The sequence below is a fragment of the Peromyscus eremicus genome, chromosome 20 (genome assembly GCF_949786415.1).
Source record: "Peromyscus eremicus chromosome 20, PerEre_H2_v1, whole genome shotgun sequence".
Lineage (NCBI taxonomy): Eukaryota > Metazoa > Chordata > Mammalia > Rodentia > Cricetidae > Peromyscus > Peromyscus eremicus.
This window is the reverse complement of record NC_081436.1, coordinates 26,927,660-26,953,020: the sequence shown is the minus strand read 5'-3', so window position 1 is coordinate 26,953,020 and position 25,361 is coordinate 26,927,660. Positions and strand designations below refer to the sequence as shown.

The window sequence follows — 25,361 nt, the reverse complement described above, 5'->3', positions numbered from 1 at the left end:
AAGCATTGAAATCATGTCGTCCTTCTCACACATGGAGAGTTCTGCAGATGCCTGCAGCATGCTTTGAAGTAAATCACAGTATAAGCCAACAACAGTTGTTCAGGAAAACAGACAGACATGTGAAAACACACGGAATGAACAGGCATGATGCTAACACAGGACAAGATGGCAGCTTGTGCAACACTTTCCCTCAAAAGTCGTTTAACTCTGAGATATGTTTGAATTCTAAGAATTATTTAAATTTTATTTATGTGTATCTGTGTGTGCATGTGCACATGTATGTGTGGGTCCCACGGAGGCCAGAAGAGTGTGTCAGACCCACGGAGCTGGAGTTACGGGTGGTTGTGAGGTACCCGATGTGGGTGCTGAGAACCTAACTCAGGTTCTAGGGGAGAGAAATTCAAGTTCTTAACTACCGAGCTACCTCTCCAACCCCATATATATATGAAATTGGAAACATCATCCACAAATTGAAGTAGGAGCCAAGTCTACCCTCAATTGTTTTGTTTTTCGAGGCCAGAGATATGGGTCAGTAGTTAAGAGCACTTGCTGCTCTGATAGAAGACACAAGTGATGATGCACGATCATCTGTAATTTTAGTTCCAGTGACTCTAGTGCCCCACTTCACCCACCCTTCTCGGGTACCAGGAACACATGCAGTACACATATAAACATACAGGCAAAACACTCACACACATAAAATAGAATAAAATAAAATAAAATAAAAACAAATCTTAAAAAAACCAATAACAATGACAAATCCACCAGTGCCTCTCTATTTAGTCCTGGCTGTCCTGGAACTCACTCTGTAGAGCAGCCTGGATTCAAACTCACAGAGATTCTCCTGCCTCTGTCTTCCCAGTGCTGAGATTAAAGGCATTTGCCACCACATCCAGAAAAAAAAATCTATTTTTTTAAAGTTCCCCTATTGTAAGTAAAGAAACTAGCATTGTTACTTTAGAAATATCCCCCCCCTCAATTTTCTCTGAATGCATTGTTTCCTGTGTTCTATCTAACAAACTTGGAGACCCCAGTACAACCATGCTCTCTCTCTCCTGCCCCCCTCTCTCTGGTAGTAGAATTTTTAGTTGTGTGTGTGTGTGTTCATGTCTGTGCAGGAGCATATGTGTCCACTGCCTATACAGGTGTGTCTGCATGTATATGAAGACCAGAGGTCAATGCTGATGTTGTTTCTTAAGAGACCTCCACTTGGTTTTTTCAGACAAGGTCTCTCACTGGGACCTGGAGCTTAATTAGGCGAGGCAGGCTAGCCAGCATGCTCCAGGGATCCTCCTATCTCAGGCTACAGGCAGTGGGATTGCAAACCCACACTACCACGCCCAGCTTTTTATGTGGTGCCAGGGATTGAACTCAGGTCCTTTGGTCCTCAGGCCTGCACAGTTACTGAAGCAGTACGTGAGATTTTCCTCCAAACACTGGGCAATAATAATGAATCAAAACTCTTTCATCACTGTGTGTGTCCGGTTTTGGCTTAAGTCCAAAGAGAAACTGGCCTTGAACAGAAATTTTTTGCAGCTAACAGATTTTAAACTAAAACATTTCACACTTGAAGTTATCTGTAAATCTCTTTTAGATTCCAGCTCCAAGTTACACTTCGTGCTATTAAACACGTTTTACAGAAACTGCAAGCTTGGCCATTTCGGACAAATGGGAGGTTGACGTAGCAAAGACAGTTCCCAGTTATTTTGAAATAGGCCAGGGTTGTCTTTAGGTCATCATTAACCAGGATCTGCCTGCCTGCCTGCCTGCCTGCCTGCCGGGTAGAATTACACTCCTTTTGATGTGGGAATAGACCCTAATGGGCAGTCTTGGTGAACAAATCTTAACTAAAATGTACCCTCAGTAACCCTAGACTCTAAGAGTACTAAAGTACAGCTCTACCTACGTTTCTTTCCTTCTTCTAGAAAGGTTTCTCTAAGTAGCCCTGGCTATCCTGGAACTATGTAGACCAGGCTGGCCTCTAACCCAGAGATCCTCCTACCTCTGCCTCCCAAGTGCTGGGATTAAAAGTGTGCCACCACCGCCCAGCCTAACCTCTATGTTTATCTTTCTGTAGTTCCTAAGAAGTCTGGTTAGTACACTGTTTATTTTCTTGTCATATTGGGGGCAGTGTTCCTTAGCTAAATTCTACTTCTGTGTAATAATATTTCCTAGGCACGCTTATTGAAAAATCCTTTATAATATCAGCTTATTACTTCCAGCTTTTCCTTCATCACAACCACTTTACCTACTGAGGTATCTATCTCTCCAGCCCTGGGAGCGGCATTTATGACTCCCCAGGATGCAGGAGGAGCACACTGTCCCTGCCAGGGGTCAGTGGTTATGGCAGACATCACAGCAATTGCGTGGTCAGACCTCACAGTGCCACCTGATAGTCATTATACTTTGGCCACTAGCTGCCACAGGCCCGGCTTGTCTGCTCTCATTGTTGATGGCAGGTATTCAGTGAGTCACGGCAGAAAGGACAGGAAAATCTGAAAAACTCTTTTTGTTATAATTTTTTAAAATTTTTGTGTTTTGCCTGTTTGTGTTGAGGGTGCTGGGACTGGAGTTACAGACAGTTGTGAGCTGCCATGTAGGTGCGGGGAATCGAACCCAGATCCTGTGAAAAGAGCAGCCGAATGTTCTTAACCACTGAGCCATCTCTCCAGCCCCAAGATTCTCTCTTAAAAGCTGTAGCACAGGGTAATTTAACTACCCAATCCAGGAAATAAATGATGACGACAATGGTTTCTTTTGTAAGTTTGAGGTTTTAAATTTTTTTAGCAATTCACTTTCACTGTATTTCACACAATCATTGATCTACGCCAGATCAAAATCTTGCTAAACATGTTGGTCCCTAGGCATTGTTGGCAATCTGGCCGTGAATGGGAGAGCTCAGAGCTCTGCCTGATTCTCTGCTGTTCCCCAAGTGGCACTCTAGTCCTATAACTCCAGGGTCACCTGGTCCCTCCAATGTCTAAGATCTCTAAAATACACAAATCAGCTGGTATACACGTAAGCTCACACACAGTTCCTGCCCTTACTCTATGCACCACTCAAATGGGCTCTGCTTATGTGACCCTGAGCCATGCTGGAAACAGTCCTTCATTATAAGTGCCTGGGGCGGGCCAGGCCTCCCCAGAGCATCTGGTGGAAACAAGAGCCCTAGAAGTAGGTGACTGGGAGGTGGGTGAAGCATCCAAACCACTCTCCTCGTGGCTGCTGGGGGCCCTGGTGGTCACCTGCCTTCCGGGATGAGGTTCCTGGGTGTCACCCAGTTTCCTTAAGGAAACGGAGGCACAGGAGCCTGGGAGAGGCATAATCGGCATCTTCCAGTTTTTGTTTTGTTGGGGTACTGGGAATGGAACTCTGGGCTTCCTGCACGTTAGGTAAGCATTCTGCCACTGAGCCACACACCCGGCATTCTGGGTCTCTCTGGCCAGCCCAGGCCTGCCACCCTTCCCACATCCGACTCCAGCAACCTGGATCCGTTTTTATGCAGTATTCCCTGCTCTTGTTGTGTGGTGTTCCCAGCCCAGCATAATCGCGACCTCCTGGCCTCTTGCAACCTCCTCCCTCACATCAGTCGGCCCAGTGCTTTGGTCCTCTGGGTGGCCCATACCTTTGGTCTCCATTCAACTTCCCTGGCAAGCAGGCCTGGAGCCTCAAACACGTCGGGTTCACTCCCACTTGGCGGCGCCTTTCCCGGTCACCAGCTCTAGTGCTCTTCTACCAGGGTCCAGGGCGCCCGCCACGCCCTGACCTCGCCGACTTTTCATCCACTGTTGCATCCAACAGCCTCGCTCCTGAGAGAGCCCGGCTCTGAATCCCCGACGTTCAGCTCCCCCTGAACCCTAAGACGTGCCTAACCCAGGGGTTGGCAGCGTTGCAATGCCGCTGTACCCAGCGCATTCAGGGATAGCCTCCCCACCCCAACCCCCACCCCGCGAGCAGCACTGACCAGGGGACCCAAGCAGACAGGTGGGGCTGGCTGCAGACCCCGCCCATTGGCGCAGGCGCAAGGGTGGCGCATCGCGGCCGCCGGTTCCCAAGCCAACGGATCAACAGGTCCAGCTCCGAGGAGGAGTCTGTGGACACTAGGAACCTGCGCCTGCCTCTCGTCATGTGTGCTGCCGAGGTGGACCGCCACGTAGCCCAGAGATACCTGATCAAGCGGAGGCTTGGGAAGGGGGTGAGTTCAGGGACGCCCTGTCATCCGAGGAGCACTGCAGTCACCTGGGGGCCAGGTCAGCCCCCCAAGATCTAGTTCTTCCGACACTGGATGCTGGCTCCTGGGCTCGCGTCTTGCTTCCTCCGAGGCTCCTATACCCCATAAGGAAAACTGGGCAGCACTCAGGGACCTCGCCCTGGAAGGCAGGTGACTGCCAGGGCCCCCACGTTGCAGGAGGAGTCGCATTGGTGCTCCAGGTTGCAGGAGGAGTGGCATTGGTGCTCCACCCACACACCCCTACCTTTTTGAGTTCTCATAGGCTGTTCTGGGGAAGCCCGGCCCATTTCAGTTTCTGAGGGGGAAGGGCTGCTCCCAGCATGGCTCAGGAGCACACAAACCAGGCTCAGGAAGTCTGAGTAAGGGGGTTCACAGAATGAGAGCAGGAACTGTGTGTGAGTTCAGGTGTATTCGTGATTGTAATTGGGTCTGAGCATATGGGGCTGTATGTGTGAATGTGTGTGGTTCTGTGGGTGTGTTCTGTGTACATTGGAGGGGAGCAAGCAAACAGCCATCGCAAAGGCCCTGAAGCAAAAGCCCTGCTTGGCTCTTGGAGACACACTACATTTCTGTGCATGGAACCAGGAGGAGATGGGATAGGATGGTAGTGATGGGTCCCATTGTGTGGAAGGGATCTAGGGCGCCTTCAAGACTTGGGCTTTTATTTTAATTGACGAGCTGTAGCAGCTGTTTGGACCGGTCATTTTACAAAGCTCACCCTGTTGACTCCGGTGAGGCTTGGTGGTGGTGATGGGTTGGGAGCAGCAGAGAGAGTAGACAGCCAACCCACAAGAGATGCCGGAAGCATGGGCCAGGGCACAGCAGAGATGGAAAGTCATCAGGCCCTGGATACATTCTGAAGGTCAAGTCAATAGGATTTGCTAAGCAGATGGCATGGGGGGGGGGGGTGTAGAGAGAGTCAGAATGTGCTGGAGGGGCCAAAGGTCATTCCAGAGACAGACGGCTTCAGGTCCTGCTCAGTAGTACCTGCTTGTGGCTTCATGTCCTGGTAGGGACCTCTCCAGTCTCACCCTTTTCCCCCTGTCCAGAAGATGCTGCCACTTCAGGACTTGTCACACTCTGACCCCTCTCAGGATCCAGAGCTGGATAGGACAGCCTGGCTGGCTGGTGTGTGTGTGTGTGTGTGTGTGTGTGTGTGTGTGTGTGTGTGTGTGTGTGTAGCAGGACACCCACCCCTGTGTTCAGCAAGCTGACCCTGTGTTCCCCCAGGCCTATGGCATTGTGTGGAAGGCAGTGGATCGGAGGACCGGTGATGTAGTGGCCATCAAGAAAATCTTTGATGCCTTTAGGGACCAGACAGATGCTCAGGTCAGTGAGCAGTGAGAGAGTATGAGGAGGTATGGGGAGCTGTGGGAGGGTCCCGTCACAGCAGGTTTCCTGGCACTTCTGGGTCAGCCTGGTGCGTATTTCTGTTTCTTACAGAGAACCTTCAGGGAAGTCATGCTTCTCCAGGTAAGGGGCCCAGGCTACCCGGCCACATCCCTTCCCTGGGTGCAGGTCCCCACGGACAAGGGAGAAGCTGGCCCCACTGACCCAGAGCACAGTCTTGGCTTCGCAGCCAGCAACAGTCTGTCTTCCCAGGAGTTTGGGAACCACCCCAACATCATCCGCCTACTTGATGTGATCCCAGCACAGAATGACAAGGATATTTACCTGGTGTTTGAGTCCATGGGTGAGTGAGACACCTTGGCCAGACCCCAGCCCTACTTAAGTGACTTGGCTCCCTTCTTCTGTTCCTCTGATGCCTGGCCCATACTGTACCTGTCACTCTCCTCTGTCCCCTGAACCTGAGCACAAAGCTGGTGAGGTCTGACCTTCCAAGATTGGCAGTGATCCCTCTCCCCTTACCCTGCCTGCCCTGACCTGGTGGTGACGCCCCCATTTCGTCCCTTCTGCACGGGATTCTTGCTTTGCCCTCCCTCACTTGCGATGTTCTCCTTTTTCCCCCACTCAGTTTGTAAAACAAGAGCATGAAATAGGATGAGAATAATTCCGTAGGCCGTTCTGGCTGTATTGGCAGTGAAGACAGATTTGATGGCTGGGTAGCCAGGCAGAGAGAGCCCAGGATGGGCTAAGGGCTGGTGCAGGCTCAAAGTGGTACAGACCTGCACTCTTCACCCTCCAGACTGACCTGCGTCTCCTTCCCCGGCTCCTGCCCCTTCCCAGACACCGACCTGAATGCAGTCATCCAGAAGGGCAAACTCCTGGAGGACATCCACAAGCGTTGCATCTTTTACCAGCTCCTGAGGGCCACCAAGTTTATCCACTCAGGGCGTGTCATCCACCGGGACCAGAAGGTTGGGTCCACACCGTGCCCACAGGTCCCTTGGCTCCACTGTGCACCCGGCCCACTGGGTCTCAAGCAGCCCATTCCTCTCTCCAGCCAGCCAACGTTCTGCTGGATGCTGCTTGCCGGGTGAAACTCTGTGACTTTGGCCTGGCACGCTCCCTGAGTGACCTCCCTGAGGGGCCTGAGGGCCAGGCCCTGACAGAGTATGTGGCCACACGATGGTACCGAGCTCCAGAGGTTCTTCTGTCCTCCCGATGGTAACCGCTGGAGACCCAATCTCCCCCCTCCCTTCAGGTCTCATAGGGTACCCTGTATCCTGGTCCTGCCCGGGCCCACCTGAATACTGACTGCCCCTATCCCTGCGCTCCTGTTCTGCCTCCACCTCTGCTCCCTGCCCTTGCACATCCCCCTTCCTGCTCCAGGTACACCCCTGGGGTGGACATGTGGAGCCTGGGCTGCATATTAGGAGAGATGCTTCGGGGGCAGCCACTGTTTCCCGGCACATCGACTTTCCACCAGCTGGAGCTGATCCTGGAGACCATTCCGTTGCCATCCATGGAGGGTGAGCCTGTACACAGTGAGGTCCCAACCTCGGCAGCCTGTCCCCTAGGCATAGGATAATGAAAGTCAGAGGGCACAGCTGTGGAGATGCTGTCCCACATCTCCCCAGTACCGTGCACATGAGAGAGTCACTTGACCCAGGGAAACTGGAAAGGGCCCTGTGGAGGGAGGGCCCGGGTGCAGCTGCTGGGGACTGGTGCAGAGAGACAGACTTGGCCACAGTGACAGTGCAAGCCAAACACTGACAGGAAAGGGCTGATTGGGCAGAGTCAGGGGAACAAGAGTGAAGTGTCCATACTGCTTGCTGAGATCAGCGGTTGTGGAGAGGGGCATGGCAAGAGGGAGACACCTTTGAAGGCCCCGCAGGGTGCCCCCCCACCCCCAGCAAGTTTCTGCCTTTTGGGTTGGTGTGACCCATAGCATCCTCTATGTGAGCATGCTGATAGTGTGTACTTTCCGGGTAAGGCACAGCTCTGAGCACTCACCTGGACCAGATGGCTGGCTTTTAGGGGTTTGAGCCCTTCTAGACCACAGACTCTGTGAGAGGCTATTTATTATCTATGTGGCCAGAAGGGTTGGCAGCCCCCCTCCCCCCACCCCTGCCCAGCCTGCCTGCTTCATACCTCTGTTTCCACCCACTCGCAGAGCTCCAGGCCCTTGGCTCAGACTACAGTGCTTTGATTCTGCAGAACCTTGGGTCCAAGTGAGTGGATCCCTTAGGTGCGGGGAAGGGGTGGCAGGTCGCAGGAGGGGGCCGCCATCTTGCAGCTGGCACAGGAGCCAGTTTGTAGCGGTGCAGAGCTCAGTCCCATACTCTTAGAGCTTAGTTACGGGGGCGGGGAGGGGGGGCGATCCAGGAGACTGGCAAGAAAAAGAGAAAAGAAAAACAGAAAGACCCATCTCCCAGAAATGAGAACACCCAGCCTTAGAAAAGGGGAGAGCGTCCCGCTGAGCGGGGATGAGGGAATGGAGAGGTGACCTCCTCCGGAAGGGGACGCGAAGAGTGGGATTTACACAAGCAGAGGTCAGGCCACAGACAGAAGGTGCCACGGGTGGGGCCCTAGAGAGGAGACGACAGGCAGCTGCCCGCAGGCCACGGCAGACGCTGGACGCCCTCCTGCCGCCAGACACCCCCCCAGAAGCCCTGGACCTCCTCAAGCGACTCTTGGCATTTGCTCCGGACAAGAGGCTTAGCGCTGAGCAGGCACTGCAACACCCCTACGTGCAGAGGTGAGACTCGGAGTGAAGGGCAGGGGTGGGAGCCCGAGTGGCTTGCTCTCCTGAAACTTGTGTCCCCGTCACTCCTGCATCCGTCTTCCTGGCCCCGCAGATTCCATTGCCCCGACCGCGAGTGGACACGGGGATCCGACGTGCGGCTCCCGGTGCACGAAAGAGACCAGCTCTCTGCACCAGAGTATCGCAACCGCCTGTACCAGGTGCCGGGACTCCCATCGTCCGCTTTCCCAGGGCACCCTCGAAGCCTCTTATCGCAGCGACCTCAGTGCCGTCCGGCCCCCTCTGAGCGCCCCTCCCAATCCCGCAGATGATCCTGGAGCGGAGGGGGAACAGCCGCAGCCCTGGAGAGGAAGGCCTGCGGGGTGCGGCCTCGCGGCCAGAGCTCAGGGTGTCCCCCGCCCGGGCTCAATCGCTCAAGCCCGGAGTCCTCCCCCAGGTCCCCGCGGAGACGCCTGCGCGGAAACGCGGACCCAGACCTCAGAGTAGCCCTGATCATACCCCTGAGCACGTGGGTGAGCTTTGCCTGTCTCCCACGCACCCCTGGGCCCTGTCTCTGTAGGGGCCACCAACGCGCGCAGCGGGGCCCTAACTCCGGGGGTTGCTCTTATGACCCCACAGAAGTTCCCAGGCAGAGCTCAGACCCCCTCCTCCAACTTCCGCCGCCAAGCAGGGGGGAAAGGCCACCAGGGGCCACAGCGGAGCCACCCTCGGCACCCTCAGGGGTAAGTCGAGGTTGGGTGGGCACGGAAGAGCCTCTTGCAGTACCTTTCCGTGACCCCGTGGCGCACCCCTTCCAGGCGAAGACAAACCTTAAGGTGGTGGCGCCCTCCCTGACTTCACAGGCCGCGGCTCAGGCGGCCAATCAGGCCCTGATCCGCAGTGACCCGGCCCGGGGCGGTGGGCCGAGGGCGGCCGGCGCGCGACGGGTGAGCCCGGCCCTTCCCAGCTCCCTCCAGTGCGGTTCGTACCCCCCAGAGCCCTGCTCCACTCCTCTCCCTCCTGAACAAGACCCTCGCCTGCGTGCAGGTCCCTTCCCGCCTGCCCCGGGAGGCCCCGGAACCCCGACCCGGCCGAAGGATGTTTGGCACCTCGGCCTCGCAGGGGGCCCAGGGCGCAGCCAGAGCTGCGCTTGGCGGCTACTCCCAGGCCTATGGGACCGTGTGCCGCTCGGCGCTGGGCCGCCTGCCCCTGCTCCCCGGACCGCGTGCGTGAGCCGCCCACCCGCCTCCTCGCGGCAACCTGGCGCTGTTCCCCAGCCCCCAGCGCATCTCCCTCCTTTGTCCATATGCATTCGAGTTCCGGGAGGGTTCCCTGAGCCTCTCTCCCCTAAGGGGGAGTAGATGGCGGTTTCCACTCCACCCCCAACAATTTCTTCCAATAAAGTCATATTTTTGCCAGCCCGGCTAAGCCATCTTTTCACCCACTGCCATCCGAGGGCTCCCTTCCTAGGTCCCAAACTTTCCTGAAGCCCACTCTTCCCGAGTGCTCCGTATCCGAATCCTGTGCTCAGCACACAGTTGAAGGGCCACGTCTGCTCTCTCAGAGGCTTCTGCCCACTCAGCCTAGTCCTCTGGGACAAGGATTGTGGACCCATTCCCCACCCGTGCGCAGGTTACCAATGACTGCTTAAGACCGGAGCCACAAAGAAAAGGGGGAGAGAGAAGTGTACATCACTTCTCTGGGCCCGAGGCTCTTGCTACCCTTTTGTCGGCGACTGCCACCTGCGCTGGAACCACACAGTGACACTCCTGGTTTGTCTCCAGGTTTTGATAAAAGGGCAGGAAGACACCCTGAAGATCTCGGGGGGTGGGGTGGGGGGAGGCACTACTGTGCAAAGAGCTTGGTCTGAGTTCAGACCAGACTTGTGTAGGCACTCAAGGATTCCACACCACCTGGCTAGGGGAGCTGTCTAAACCTGCTGGCCGCAGCGGGGCCGATGACAGGAGGGACCAGGCACGGGTGAGGGGAAGCTGGGCAGAGCTGGAGCCTACATAGCAGTGATACTGGGTGAAATGAGACAGAGTCAGGAAGCAAATAACCGGGTACGGGCGAGGGTGGGTATGATTCCAACATGGCGGAGAGCCAGCCGGAACTCGAGCCAAAAGGTTTTGTCTCCTGAGGTGGCCGACTGCCAATGTGGTCAGTGCGCAGTTTCAAGAGTCTGAGGCATAGCTCCAAGTTGCTGAGCAACAGAACAAAGGAGTCTGTGAGAGCCAACACCAGAAACCAGTGTGCCTGCAAGGCCAAGAACTGGCTATCGGGGCAGAAGGGTTCAGGGGGGACAGGAGCTGCAAGCTGAAGGCTGAGAAGTGTCTTCTGGGCTTCAAGACTGGAGATCCAGATGAGTGCCGCCATGAATGGCCCAGAGCGCCAGGGGTTTGCAGGGGTATGGGGTGCGCGGGGATGGGAGAGGCGTTTGTACAGGCATGGAGGAATAAGAGTTCCCCTCTGGGACTCATGGCTCTCCAAAAAGGAAACTAGGAGGGTCACAGGATTAAAAATTGGACAGTTACACCTATTGGGGGACATGATGGCTTTTTTTTTTTTTTTTTTTGGCATAGGATCTCACTGTGTAGCCCTGGCTGGCCTGGAACTTGCTGTTCTAGGCTGCCCCAGAACTTCGAGACCAGCTTACCTCTGCCTCCCCAGCATTGGGGCTGTGTTGGAGTTTGGGTGTTGTGTTTACTGTTAATGTAAGAGGACAAGACACTGCTTCAGGGAATGTCCTTCTCAGAAAGGTGTGCAGGGTGCAGCCAGGGGTCTCAGAGGGCCGGCCCCAGGAAGGACTAGCAGCCTCCACTTTTCCATTGCGGAGCTCAACAGGTCTGAGCATGAGCAGTGACGCACGCACACACGGGATGCCAGACCATGCGCCCTAAGACGAGCTAAGCAGCAAGCATGTCAAGACTAGGAGACACTCCACTCATCCAGTTCCCAGGGGACACGTGCACCTGGCCAGGAACCCGGGGCATTTGACAGTGAAGTGTTACAGTGGGATCCGGTCACTGCCCAAGCCCCAGTGTCCTCCCTTCTCCAGCTGCTGGAGTCAGAAGGAACTACTTCGTGGCTTTCTTTTCACGTCTTTGCCCTCTTGGGGTTTCCCACCACAAGTGCACACGCCCATGCACACACACACACACACACACACACACACACACACACACGGGTATAAACTATTTGGAAAGAATAGTAGACAGTAGAAACATATTTCTCAATGCCTAACTGTGTGTGTGTGTGTGTGGCGGGGGTGGGGGGTGGCTCTCTACGCATTCGGTGTTATTCCAAATCAAAATCCTTGGAGGTAAGAAAAGGTAAAAGTAACCCGGGACCTTGGACAGATTCTTTTTGTTGGTGACAGCTAGGAAAGGAGCAAGGCTAGGGTGGAGTTGGGGGTGGGGCAGGGTCTGCTGTCCCTTAGTGGCGGCTGGAGCTCAGGCTGTACTACATCTTCTGCCTTTTGCTGAGGCCCAGACACTACAAAGCCTCTTCGCAGACTTTGGCTTAGGAACTTACTGAAGCTGGGGTGGTAGGAAGTCTGTCCAGACTGCTTTATTGTACTGCAAAGTCCAGTGGCTCCCCACTCTGGCTCCTCTTCAAGTGCTACCCAGAGACTTGCTGGAGAAGGCAGACGCGACTTAAGGCAGCCCCGTGGGTGCTTGGCCACTACCCCCCGGTGGCCTGCCCTGGCTAGCATCCCTGTCCTCCCCACAGTAAGAGGACAGATGCCAAGAAAGTGCTAGGAGGCAGTGAGGAAGCAGAGTGGAGGCAGGGAAGGTGAGTTCCAGAGAGAGAGATGGAGGTGAGGGGATGGAGGGAGGCTGTCTCCAGAGGAAGGCAGTGGACCCAGGAGCTTGTGAGGGAAATGCACACCCTGAGAAAAAGCCCTGAGATAAAAGGCCCTAAGAGGCAACCGAGGCATAAAGTGATGAGTTCTTGAAAAATTGGCGAATAAGGCAGAGATGTGGATCCCTGAGGTGAATTAAGCCCCAAAGTGGACCAGAGCCCAGGAGATGGTGGAGGCTGAGGTGAGGGAGGTGATGAGAAAATGCACTGGGCCGAGGGGCTGAGCTCCTAGCCAGCAGAAGCCAAGAGAGAGAGGCAGTGTGGCTGTCGGGTGGATTCAAGTGGAGCTCAGTCCGGGTGGTTGTCAGCCAGGTCCCAACCGGCTTTGACACCAGCCTGGCAGTCACCACTCCATCAGTACCAGACGGGTCCCGTGAGTGCTGTATGGCAGTGATGCAGAGTCCTGGCCTCCAAGACCGGAAGACTCATTTTTTGCTTTTGAATGTCCCCAGAATCTTGGGAACAAATTTGCCCATTTTACTGTCCCTGGTGTCCTCATCTGCCTGGTTGTCTCCTGCTCCAGCACTGCCGGCTTCCTCCTTTTTGCAGAAGACCTCGAAGCGGCTGTAGACACGCTTCTCTTTGCGCATGCTCTCCATGCGGCGAAGGAGGCGGTCACGCTCCTCTGCGCTGGCGGGCAGTGTGCGGCTGAGCCGGCCTTGCGTCCCTAGGCTGTCTGAGCGGAAGATGGCCGAACACTTGTCCTTGTCGGACATGTCTGGGGCCAAGTCTCCTGCAGTGGTCGGGCGACCTAGCTCAGGACTGCTGTGAGCGGGGCCTGGAGCGGGGACTCCGCGGTGCTTCTGGCCATGGGCACTGATTTGCTCCAGAATGGCCTTTGTGTCATCTCGCAGGTTGCTGCTGTATAAGGCATTGGCGGTAGCTGAAGTCAGGCGTACCTTGGAGCTTCTCTCATCTGTGGCAGCCTCTGTGCTGTCACCCCGACCCAGCGAGGGCCGCCGGGGGCTCTCGGGCTGCCCATTTTCCTGTGGAGCCGGCAAGCTGCCCTCATCCTCCCCACGCCGCTCATTCTTGGGGCTCAGCAACTGCCTGAGGCGGAGGGAGCCCTTTCGCAGGACTTCCATGGGGCCGCCAGCCACCTCATCCGCAGGCCCAGTCTTGGAAGACTCCCCAGCGAAGGTGAGACTGCCTCTGCGCTCAGGGACAGGGGGCACCGGACTGCCCCGGCGCTCAGGCACTGGGGGCACCGGGCTGCCCCTGCGCTCAGGTAGGGGCACTGGGCTGCCCCTGCGGTCTGGGTAGGCCGAAGTGGGACTCCCCTTCTGCTCAATCAATCCTGTGGTTGGGCTGCCCCTCCGATTGGGAAACCCAGACGTAGGGCTCCCCTTGCGCTCAGGGTAAGCTGGGGTGGGGCTCCCTTTTGGCTCAGAATAAGGCAACTGGTGCGTTCCTTGCCCTTCCAGTGGAGGGCTATCTCGCCCTTGTGGAGACAAGGAGCGACCCTGGGCGGAGAGGAAGCGTGAAGGCAGGCGGTCTGTGCTGCCCAGTGTGTCGAGCAGCTGCGCAGCGGTCAGCGAAGCTGCTCCTGGGTGTCGCTCTGCCTCCTGATGCAGCTGCTGTGCGAAAGAGTCCCGCAGGTCAAGCAAGCAACTCTCAAGGCTGCGGCGCTCAGTTCCCGCTCCTCCAGGCCCCACCACCTCCTCCCGCCAGGACTGGGCCACTACAGCCTTGCTGTGGCTGGCGGCAGTGATGGGACCCCCTGCGCCCCCCGGGTCCCGGGCAGGGCCCTTGTATTTCTCCAGTAGCTCCGCCACTTTCGCCGAGGCGCTGGAACGAACAGCCTCTCCACCCGGACCCACAGTTTCACTGACTGTCTGCTCTTTGTGTAGCAGCTGTACTTTTTCTGTGGTGGCTGCTGTGGTCCCACCAGCACCCTCGGCCTGTGAGGCAAAGATGAGTGACGAGCGCAACCTGGAGCTGCGCTGGATGAGCGGGTTCAAGCGGGAGCGGAAGGAGTCCTGCTTAGCCAGGCCTGTCTCTTCCGCGCCCTCTCTCTCTGAGCTGTCGCCACCACCGCTTCCTGAGCTTGGCTTCGGTCCCTTGGCTGGGAAGGGTACAGGAGTGCGGAAGGCGGACGGGAGCAGGTCCCGGCCTCCAGGAGCCAGCACTTCGTCTTCATAGGCCTCAGCTTCCATCGGCAGACCCTCCTCCCCACCATCGCCATGGCAGCCGCTCAGGTAGGAAGCAAGGCGCCAGTGACGTAGGCCGGCCCGTCCCTCGGGTCCACCCCTGCGGTCAGGCTCCATCTCTGCAGTGGTGTCCAGGCCTTGCCTCATGGATGCTTGGCACGGAAAACGCTGGCCCAGGTTGGGGCGCGAGGCCCCATTCGGCTCCACACCACGTGGGCCGGCTCCAAAGGCAGGATCCGAGCCGTGGCGTACTTCTCGAGATGCGCTGGATGGCACATATTCCAGCCGCTGGTGTACATCAGCACCGAGTTCTGGAAAGCGGGGCCCAGCACCTAGTGCAAAGTCATCAGGGTCCGCAAAGCCAGGTCGGCCTGCACGAAGCTTCTCGAAGAGGCCCTGCGGGCGCGCGGGTGCAAACTGTGGGTCCCACTGGTAATGCTGCTGCTGGTAGAGCTGGTCACGCTGGAAGTGGCTGGTCTGGAAACGGAAGTCATCACCATGGCTGAGGAATGTCTGTCGCGACACCTGCCGCGCAGCCGCAAAGTTCTCCACGGCTCCACCTCCGTCGGCTGCGGTGTAGCTGTGCCGCTTGAAGGCGTCCATCTCCAAGTGCCGTGCCTGGAAGAAGCCCCGGGGGCCTGCGAGCTCTCCAATAGGTCCAGCCTCAGCCGGACGCGCCAGTGGCCGGAGCCCCGAGTGGGGCTCCAATGCACCTCCAGGCATACGCTGCAGCTCCTCACGGCGGAAGGCTGACAGGAAGTGGCGGTCAGGGTCTAGGAAAGAGGGGAAGCCCAGGCCTTCTTCCCGGGGCGGTGGGAATAGGAGGTGCGCCCGCTTAGGGAAAGAAAAAGGTGTTGGTGCTCCAACCCCGGGGACGCCCACTAGGGGCCCAGCCCCAGAGTACGGAGCAAGAGCATAGGCATCCATGCGGGCTAGCATCCCAGCCAAGGGCACCAGGGGCTCTGATTGTGCGAACAGGATGCGGAACTCCTCGTCGAAGCTGGAGACCAGCTCTCCCTGGAACACATGAGCCAGGCTGCGGTGGATTTTCTCGAAGGACCACATGAAGCTGTGGGCAGGAGGGAGGGAGTCAGGGAGAGGAAGTAGGGCCACAAAGGCCAAAGGCAGCCGTTGGATAATCAGGGAATTGGGGTCTGTAAGGAACTGGGTTGGTGGGCTGTGGCAAGGAGGACTTTACCGGAAGGAAGTGGGACCACGCATGGGGAAGGACTCTGTGGGGGAGGGCCAGGGCTGAGGGAAACCCACTGGGCATACCTGTAACTTCCGCTCATCACTACAGCACAGTCCACCAGCAAGAACTTCTCCTTCAGATGGCCCTTGAAAGACTTCCCAGTGCGGCAGTAATAGGTCGGCCCTGCCACTGTGCGCACGCGCAGGAACTGGAAGAGAGGGGAGTCAGGTCTTCACCAAAGGTATTTTCCCCTCCACTCCCCTGGCCTGGTCACTCACATCCACGTGGTGCAGGTTGACACGACACTTGTCTGCCATGTCTAGGAAGTGCTGAGCGTTCATTTCATCCAGCAGAATGTAGACTGGGACTCGCCTCGCGGCAGCCTCTAACACCTCACTGAGCAGATCCACATCTGTGAACATGTCCATCACCACGGCCACCACCTGTGAGGTAGGTGCGTATCAGGTCAGCGGGACGCAAGGGTCCTGCTGTTCCGCCTATCTCCAGCTACACTTTCACCCACACGCACTGTGAAATGACCATTAGCCTAACCCCAGGAGAGAGAGTTCACCAAGGAGCCCGGAGCAGGGGCAGAGCCTATACTTTTAGGGTGCTTCATTCAGAGGGGGAGTAGCTGCAACTCTGGCCCTGTGTGTTCAGATCCCAAGTTGTCGGGGCAGGCATCAGAACCTCAGGCTTGATGGGGGGTGAGGGGTTGTCACAACCTGGAGCAGGGACAGAAGCTAGGTCTGCTACCTTACCTAATCTTCCTATATTTTGTGGGAGTGTTTTTGTTTTTTAATACAGGATGGACTGTTACTATGTAATCCAGGATAGCCTCAACCTCCCTGAATGTTAGATTGCTGGCACCAGCCAGTCTTCCTGGCTTAACAGCCATTTTTTTTTCTTTGCTTTTTGCTGTTTGCCAGCTGCTTTGGGAGTGGGTTGCTCTCAGTTGGGCAAGGTCTGGAGAGACCAATAGGCCAACGGCCCTAAGTTTCTGGGTACTGGCCATGATCCTGGGCAAGCAAATGTATAGAGGCCACTAACCAATTCCCAGGTGACAATGGACAAACCCTACAGGGTGACTCTCCTGCTGAGGTCTGGCTGACCAGCCTGGGCATCCGCAGCACTGGAATGCTTTTATTCTTCCCACACCCTCCTACTCATGCTTCAAGACCCAGCTCAGGCTGCCCTTCACCATCCATCAAGCCCATAATAATGCACCTGCTGGGCAGAGCGGATCATCCTCCGAGCCTCATCTTTGATGCTGGGGCTGTCGGGCGGCGGCGGCTGTACCAGTGTGGTGACCTCTGTGCCTTGGAAGCCAAAGGTCAGGGGCCAGCCCAGGTCCAGCTCGGGCACAGCCTGGTCGGAGTTCACTGGCCAGTAGGTTCCTGAGGAACCATCCATGTCCACATCAGGAGGGCTGCCTTCAGGGGGTTCCCGGGCCACATATTGTGGGGGCTGCAGGTGGCGGCTCACATGTTCCAGCTCCTCAGGGCACAGGAAGTCAGGTGCCCCCTCAGATGCTAAGAAGCGGTTGTAGGCTTCTGGCCCACCCTCAGTCAGCGCATCCACCGCCAGGCGGTAGTATTCTTTGTAGTGGGGTGGCAGGTACCCAGGTGCCAATGGGTTATCCCCCTGCGAGCTGCTCTGGGAGCGACGGGCCATGTTGGGGCCAGGGGCCTGGAGGGGCGGGAAGATGCATTAACTAGGGCAGTAGGACCCACTTACCTTACCCTCACAAGTGGACACACATAGCCGACGAAGCTGCTAGATCTTGGGGTTCAGCTTATCCCTGGGAGATCTTCCAGGGCCCAACCAAGACAGGCTCAGAAACAGCCCCTGGGGGCAGCCATGGGCCACTGGTACTCAGTCCTAAATCCCCTTCCTGGGGCCGAGACCTTGTTCTCATCAGGGTCTCAGGGACTGCCAGTGTTTGCCCCATTCCAGACAGGGAAGAGGCCCCGCCTGCCCTTCCTTCAGGGTCAGTAGATTCATGGCCCATTTCCTTTGTGGATCCCTTTCCCTACAATAAGTTGTTGGTTAAGACACAAATGCAGTCCAGTAAGGAGACTATCCCCCACCCCCACCCCCGCCCCCTTTGTTCCTTAAGACATCAGTCTCTTTGGCTCCTTGGCACTGTCTCCACTGCCTGAAGATCCTGGGCAGTGCTCTGGCCTGCTACCTTTCTGTACGCAGCTGGGAGGGGTGGCAAGACACTGTACCTGGCCCAAGGTGAGCATGGCAGAGCGGAGACTGACTCATCCAGGGCTGATGGCCTCAAACCCCACCCACACCTCTTCCCTCAGTCCACACCTGTGCGTTCCCACAGCCCCTTCCCTCAGCTCCCTGCCCCCACTCCTCAATTCTCAACCTCTCGAAATAAAAACTTCACCCTTTGCTACCGACCCATCTCGGCTACAGCCTCTCTGGGCCACAGTTCCGTGGGGCCGGCCCCTCCCTTGCAGGGTCTCTGCACCCCCCCAGACCCGCCCACCGTGATGGCAAGAGAGACATTCCCAAGACCCCCGATCACCACCCTCTCCTCGGTGCGCTAAGAATGAAGGTCGGTGTCCCATTACCACGGGTGCTCCAGAACCAATGCTCTTGTTCTCCAGCGGCCGGGGCGGGGAGGGGTGGCAGGAACTTAGGCTTGAGGAAGGCATTAGCAGTACCAACCAAACACCTAGAAACCTGCACCTCTGGCCCTGGAAGTTGCCCTAGGGCAGACTCACCCCTTTCCCCACTGCTCCTCGGGTTTGGAGGGGCTTGGGACTCTTGCTCTGCCGAGCACACAGGTTCCTGGGCTGGGAAAAGTGATTCTGCCCAGGAAGAGGAGTGGGTCAGTGATGGGGACAGCACGGGGCACTAGCTGCTGTCATTAGGGGACACCTGTCTGATGATATTGGGGGTCAGGACTCTGCTGTGTGTGTGTATGACCCAGGGAGCCGTAGTGTCTGCCACCCCTAGGGGCATGGTGCAACACATGAACAAGTCCGAATGTGACAGAGCTTGGAGGTGGGGACACTCCTATGTCGACCTGCCCTGAGAAGAGTGCTCTAAATTCCCTTTGGGGCACTGCCCTGACTGTAGGCCGTTGGTTTTCCTTCCTTCCAGTCTGCAGTGTGAGGTGTGGCACACGGTTCTGGGGAGATCTAGGCAGACCACCTGCTGGCATGTCTGCTTGGGCAGGCCCCATACCGCACTCAGCCTTCCTGGGCAGCATGCTCACACTCCCTGGTGTGCGCTCACTGGGGGGCAGGGGGGAGCAGAGCACTTCCTGATATAAGGATGACTGAGACTGAGAACTGATACTGTCCAGCCTGTGGACTTTTGGTGAGGAACCATCAAAGATACTATTGGTTGGAAAGAAGCTCTAGTCCTGAGTGGCCACGGTGGGCCCTGGTCTCACACAGCAGTCACCCACGACCTCAAATGCCCTCAGGTTCTCTCACTGACACACAGTCCCCCCCCCTTGACTATGGACTGGGCAGTGACCACTCCTATCAGCAATGGACCCCAACCGCCTGCTCACACAGACATTTGCTCTTCAAGTGGGCCGCTGCTTAAGGAGGGCGCCTATCCCACCCAAACCGATGACTCAGCAGGAAGCTCCTGTCGATGACCTCCGACCTGAAGCCACTCTCCAGGCCCTTCACCATTAACAGCACATACACACACACACACACACACACACACAAATGACGGTACCTCCTCTCCTACCTGACAGGAGGTAGTGTTCCCGCATCTAGAAGGGGGATCCCATGGGGAGTACCTTGGGCTACTACACGAAGAGGGTGACTGTGGGGGGGAGGCGGTAGGGGACATGAAGCTGAGAGGTGGGAATTGGTGGGATGGGGCGCAAAGACCGGAAGTCGGTGAGTTACGGCTTGCGGGTTAGGTACTTACTACAAGGCCCAAGGGTGTTACTGTACCCTAGGAAGTTAGCCGCTACCCAGGCCAGGTGTCTTTATCTGCCTATCCAGGCCAGGGATGTGGGATCAGGAGTTAGGAGACTCCAGTTTTCCCTGCCCTCCACACAAGGATCCAGCCCTGGACACCCCGGTTCATGGCGGCTTGGGGAGAGGCTCCGGTAAAGGTACAGGTCATGCCCAGCCAACATCTAGGCCGCGAGAACGAGGGTGTGGGTCGCACCCTTCCTTCTGCCTCCTCCTTGCCAGCATGCCCCTCGGAAACCCCTCACCCAGGACCCCGGAGAGCAGTCACCCTGTCCCCGACCCAGCCCCACGCACGCGCTCACAGCACCGCCCGGCCCGGGGTCCCGAGATCAGACCCAGGTATCGTGGCGCGGAGGCCCCGGCCTCCCGTCCAGCGCGCTGCGCCGTGCCCGGCCCGCGCCGGGGATAGGGGCCCTACCTGGCCAGGTGAGCGGGGTCTCGGCACAGGGGCAGCAGGAGCCCACCGCCGCCCAGCGGCCTCGCGGTCTGGTCCGTCCGGCAGCCACTCCCCGCCGCCGCGGCCCGCCCGCCCGTTCGGCCTGATTCACGCGCCCGCCCCCGCCCCGCCCGCCCGCGCTCTGCCTCCTGCCTGCCCGGGCAGCACCTGGGCGGGGCGGCCCCACCCCGACGCGCCCGCATTCCTGCGCCCTCCGCCGCCCGGACCCCGGCTGCGACCCCCGGGCCCCCAGTCTGGCCTCGCGGGCGCCCCCCCCAAAACCCACAACCCCGCAACCCCAACCCCGGAGCGCTCCGGTGACGCCCCAGAACTGCGCGCCCCGGACTCTGGCCGGCTCCACTGAGTACTGCCAAAGCTTCTTCGTTCGGGACCCCGAAACCCCCTGAACCCATTTGCGAGCCGATAGCTCGAAGCCCCTACTGCCGACCCCTGACCCTCGCCCCGGAAGTTGGGGTGACTCGGAAGTTCCGGCTTAGTCGCTAGGAAACTGGCCAGCCCGACGTGAGGGGCGGAGCTTCTGGGCTCTGTGCGTGGCGAGAGGCAGGTGAGGCAGGTGAGGCCGCAGACGCGGGGCCAAGCACCCCGCTCACTCAGTGACCGCCTTACAGCACACAGACACACCTCTGGTTTCCCCACTGAACTCCCTGCAGGCTGTCCTCTCACATGAGACCGACGGCACAGGAACTCCACGGGCTTTCCCACCCATATGCCCAACCACATCGGGGATCCTGCGCACACACACACCCTTGGACCCATGGGACCCCTCAGGCACAAAGGGACCTCGGATGACCCACCAGCAGAAGCCCCTCCGCCACACAGAATCCCGCACACCAAGCTCCGCCCCTCATCTCATATAGAGGATCACATCCTGAACCAACAGTGGTCCTGGCACCCACTGATGGCTTCTTCACGCACACCAACTGAAGGCACAGGGGTCCCATTATCACACATATACATTAAAGCGTCTGCACGCAGGATGTCGCAAGTGCTGGGCCCTCTATAGACAGGGAACCCCATTTACATATCAACCCCCACACATCACCCATACACCTAAGCGCTTAGTTCCTCCTAGGTCCCTAGTCTGCCCAGTTCTCCTTCTAACCCACTTCCCTACTTAGGCCCTGCCCTGAACTCAGACGTGTGTCCAAGCCAGCTTCCCATCCACCAGTTCTCCTGCCCCAACTTCTCAATGTCTGCCACCTGCCTGAATATTCTCTGTAAGACAGCCTTCAGTCAGTTTCTGGTCCTATCTTCAGGATAACATTTTATTAACTCCATTTCCAAATGTTCCTGTGGCACCAGGGGGGTGGGAACGTAGGTGTATGGAGTCGGAGACTGCACTACCCGGGCTTCCTATTCATTGGGCCCTGTGAGGGGTTCTAGGACACTGGAAGACCCTAACTCAGGCCGAAGTGGAAAGAAGACTCTTCCTAGGGGAATGAATGGGGGCCAGCCTTGGATACTAGGGGGAAGGGCATTGCTTCCAGAACCAGACAAGGAGAGGGGGTTTGAGGGTGGGGAGGGGTTGGCTTCAGCAGACCATGGGTTGAGGGCAGTTGAAGGTATGTCTGCACAGCCCAGGCTGATCAGCTGGCAGTCCCGTGATTTAGAAACTGGTGCCAGAATGTAGATCTGTGGATTCCAGCAGGGTGGGCTGAGCCAGGATTGTAGAGGACAGGCACACAAGCATAAAGGGACACATTCTTGCCAGGCATCCTTGCCCAAGCCCACTGGACACATACTCAGATAATCAGGGGCAGGCAGGTGGACCAAGAGATTGACTGGGAAGTGTGCTGGAGGTCTGTGCTCCTGCTGCATGCTCATCCAGGGCCAGCACAGTATGTCCGCTGCCTTGTCCTCTGCCCTTCTGAACATACCCTCCCTGGACTTTCCTTCCCGCCCCCCAGGAGCATGAGCAGTAAGAAGGGGGGAGCCAAAGCTGCTGCAGCAGGGAAGGGACAGGCGCCCCCCCCTGGGCCCAAGCTTCGAGCTGCTGCTGGTGAGTGCACCCTCTGACCTCCAGGGCACTGCCCCAACACTGACCTTGAGACCACTAGGTACATAGGTTTCCTCTGAGAAACCCCTTCTCTCCAAGGAGTCTTCAAGGGATCGTTCAGCTGGGCTTGGACACAATAGATTTGACGGCTTAAAGCCCAGACATCCACTGTAGCCTGGACCTCTAGAGCTCGGGTGGGGAGTGGGCATGGGGCTCAGAAGGGCACAATGTTAGAGCCCCTGGGGGTAGGATAGGGGTCAAGAGGAGATTGGAGGGGCAGATAGCTTAAAAACAATATTGAAGCCGGGCGGTGGTGGCGCACGCCTTTAATCCCAGCACTTGGGAGGCAGAGGCAGGGGGATCTCTGAGTTCGAGGCTAGCCTGGTCTACAGAGTGAGTTCCAGGACAGCCAGGGCTACACAGAGAAACTCTCTTGAAAACAACAACAGCAACAAAAACCAGTATTAAAAAAGAGCAGGGCTTGAATCTAAGTTGGGAATCTTCATGATACGTGGTTGTCCACTCCTCCTCATTCCACAATCATCCCACCTCAGCCTTTCCCCTTCAGACCACCTCACCATAGAGAGCACTGGAAGGTTACAACTAGACTGGGCTGGCTTCTGCAGAGCATCAGGAGATGGACACCCCACCCCCACCCCCACCCCCACCCCACGTGAGCGCACTCCCTGCATCTACCCTCCTTCAGCCTTTATCACCCCTTCGCTCTGGGTACCATCCATTCTGCCACAGCTGTGAACATCTTCCAGGCTGTCTCTTGGGCTCTGCACCCAGACTCGCCTGGAGTGTGTGCCTGCTGCAAGAGTGCCCACCCAGACCTCGATGCAGCCCGGCATCTTAGACCTGGAGCTGGCAGGCGGTGGTGACTCCACACCACCACGCTGGGGTGAAATCCTAGTTGCCCAAAATAGCCCCAGCTGCGTCTGAGGCCAGTCTTCCTCCTGGAATGAGGATAATGGGCCCCAGCACTGCGTGCCGCCTCTGTGATCTCAAGCCCTGGGCGCCAAGCTGCAGTAAACAGGGGGCAGGGCCGCTGGACCGGACGAGAAGCTGTCCAGGATAGTTGGGGTGGGGACTGTTCCTCATTTCTGCTGTTGTCTGTCAACTGTGCACCCAGCCCTCACCCCACGCCTCACTCTGCCTACTGCCCTGGACAGCTCCTATAGCTACTTCTCCTGGTCCCCTGACACCTTCCATCCCCAAACAAGTTCCCTCCCTCCATGGCCTCTGCCTGCCAAGCATTGTGTGGTCTGGGCAGGCTTGCTGTCCTTTGTCCGGGCCAGATTCTGTGTAGTGGGCGCCAGCCCCTCCGGGCATACGGGCCCCCAGAGGTTCCCAGCCCCCACACATCTGTAAGATGCTTGGGTGTCCACGGTCCCTTCAGACTGCCCACGCCCCTGCCCATAGCCCTCTAGGCCTTACCTGGCCTTGAGTCTGCAGGGCCTCGAGACCCTCACTCCGGAGCTGCTCCAGGGCCACAGCCAGCTGCAGCCCCTCCATGTGCACCCAGGCCTGCTCCTCCTGCAGCTGCTGCAGCCACAGCTGCTCCTCCTGCAGCTGCTGCAGCCACAGCTGCTCCTCCTGCCACAGCTGCATCTGCAGCTGGACCTGCCGCCTCCGGTCCTCCAGCAGCAGCTGCTCCTGGGCTAGGCACAGCTGGACTTCGTGGAGTCTCAGCAGTTCGGGGCCCAAGGCTGGCATGGGGCCCCCGGCTCCACAGCCCTCCATGTGCTCAGGGGCCAGCACCAGCTTGGATTCCACAGCAGTGGCCTGAACTGGCCTCCAGGCTGCCTGTGGCTGCTCTGGCCTGGTGGCCCTGGAGTGTCCCTGAGGAGCCAGCTGAGTGCTGGTCACGTGCCCTGTCAGGGCCACCCCCACCTGGTCCTGAGGGCCCCCTGTGTCGGGGGGCGGGGGCTCAGCCTCGGGGCGCTGCTGCCCAGCTGCCCGCTGGGCCCTGCCCACCCTCTTGCCTCGGGGCTTTCGAGCTCGACCTCGTTTCCCAGACATGGCCCTGGATCCAGAACTTCTTTCACCAGATGTCTGCTCCCCAGGGGCCTGGCTCATCCACTGGCCTTGTTGGGGAGCTCAGAGGACATCCCAGAGAGCCTGCTTGCTCTCAGCCAGGCTCAGCCCTCTCTGTTCCTGCTGCCCCAAATGGCTGCGCTTCCCCTTGGCCCGGTGTCCGCAGCACAGCACAGGGCCCTGGCTCTGCCCAGAGGCCCCACAGGCCCCACTCTGTGGCACTGGGCCACACCAGGGAGTTTATAGGGACTTTGGCGGCTCGGTGGCTCACCCTAGCCCAGGAGGCTGACTAACGTGCTGACACAGGGTGCGGGACTTTACAGACCACAGACTTCACTGGCCAGACTAGGAAGGAGGCGAAGAAACTGGGGGCGGCTCTCAGTAGCTAGACTGCCGCTTGAGGACGTGCCCGGTCCTGCCTGGGCGTCACCAAGGCCCCCCACCCTTTCACCCCACCCTCAGTCGCGGGAAACTCAAACTGTCCACAGAGGCAAGAGCTGCATCTCAAATGCACCAGCCCCGAATGCCCAGACCCTCACTGGCCATAGACCATCCCAACCCAACTGACCGCTGGAGCCCCAAAGCCTACCCAGATGAACCCTGCTGGGGAGCTTGCCTGGGGAACTTGCCAGAGAGGAAAGGGCCACCATAGCCCCAGTATGAACCACTTGGGCCACACTGTGGGCCGGTGAAGACACTGAGCCTTCAAAAGCCTAGAAAAAGAAGAGTCTAGCTTGTCTCCTAGGATGGGGTGTGGGACCTGACTACTGCCATGATTGGGAATCCAGCTCCCCCTCTGAATTAAAACAAGGCCCAAGGGACCCTTCCAAGGCCCACCTGTTAGTCCCAGGGGTGGAGCTGGGGGTCCAGGACCAACTCTCATCTGAGCCTTCCTTCCCAGACCTCCCGTTTCGAGGCGTCGCTCCAGGTGACATCCTCCCCAGTGGTTCCCCAGCCCCAGCCCGCTGACTCACACCCACGCCCAGGGCCTCATCCCAGCCAGCTCTGCTTCACTTCACTGGCCAGACTGGTTTGCCTGGCCCAGCCCTGCCCAGCACACACCCCCATCCATCCTGCCCCTGCCCAGGCACCTCAGGATCGGAAGGAAGGAAGGAAAGCGCCTGTCTGGAGCAGAGCTGGACAGAGGCTCTGATGAAGGGCATGGAGAATGACAGAGGCATTGTTTGGGTGGGAGACAGTAGTCAGGACAATGAGGGGCACACTTTTTAGGGGCTTCACATGCCCAAGCCTGGGGTTTCAGTTCCAGGTACAGGGGTAGGTGTGTCTGTTGGTTCTTGATGTTACCAGGCTAAGATGTATCTGCTGTTGGAAGACGCTGCTCATTAAAGTTGTGGCATGTGCTGGCCTCACGAGGCCTC

The 25,361-nt window shown here is 57.8% G+C and overlaps 2 protein-coding genes across 10 annotated transcripts; one reads left to right on the top strand and one right to left on the bottom strand.

Moving 5' to 3' along the window:
* Positions 1 to 3,961: 3,961 nt before the first annotated feature.
* On the top strand, positions 3,962 to 9,736 carry Mapk15 (mitogen-activated protein kinase 15). 9 transcript variants are annotated; one of them, XR_009375542.1, is made up of 14 exons: positions 3,964 to 4,195; positions 5,462 to 5,560; positions 5,675 to 5,704; positions 5,834 to 5,924; positions 6,419 to 6,549; positions 6,636 to 6,799; positions 6,965 to 7,104; positions 7,749 to 7,806; positions 8,196 to 8,333; positions 8,434 to 8,539; positions 8,647 to 8,847; positions 8,958 to 9,061; positions 9,182 to 9,265; positions 9,366 to 9,479. XR_009375542.1 is itself a non-coding variant. In XM_059247725.1 (14 exons), the coding sequence occupies exons 1-14, from the start codon at positions 4,127 to 4,129 to the stop codon at positions 9,549 to 9,551; spliced, it is 1,650 nt and encodes a 549-aa protein (XP_059103708.1). In that variant the 5' UTR covers positions 3,964 to 4,126; the 3' UTR covers positions 9,552 to 9,736. The 9 variants fall into 9 exon arrangements, 7 of the variants coding, with proteins under 7 accessions (XP_059103705.1, XP_059103704.1, XP_059103708.1 ...); XM_059247725.1 differs by having other exon boundaries at positions 8,647 to 8,851; positions 9,137 to 9,265; positions 9,366 to 9,736; XR_009375540.1 differs by having other exon boundaries at positions 3,965 to 4,195; positions 9,137 to 9,265; positions 9,366 to 9,405.
* Positions 9,737 to 11,877: 2,141 nt separating this feature from the next.
* Positions 11,878 to 19,992, bottom strand: Fam83h (family with sequence similarity 83 member H). The gene is made up of 5 exons (XM_059247807.1): positions 19,908 to 19,992; positions 16,752 to 17,213; positions 15,803 to 15,967; positions 15,608 to 15,732; positions 11,878 to 15,401 (listed from the first exon to the last, which is right to left on the bottom strand). The coding sequence occupies exons 2-5, from the start codon at positions 17,196 to 17,198 to the stop codon at positions 12,608 to 12,610; spliced, it is 3,531 nt and encodes a 1,176-aa protein (XP_059103790.1). The 5' UTR covers positions 17,199 to 17,213; positions 19,908 to 19,992; the 3' UTR covers positions 11,878 to 12,607.
* Between the last annotated feature and the right edge of the window lie 5,369 nt (positions 19,993 to 25,361).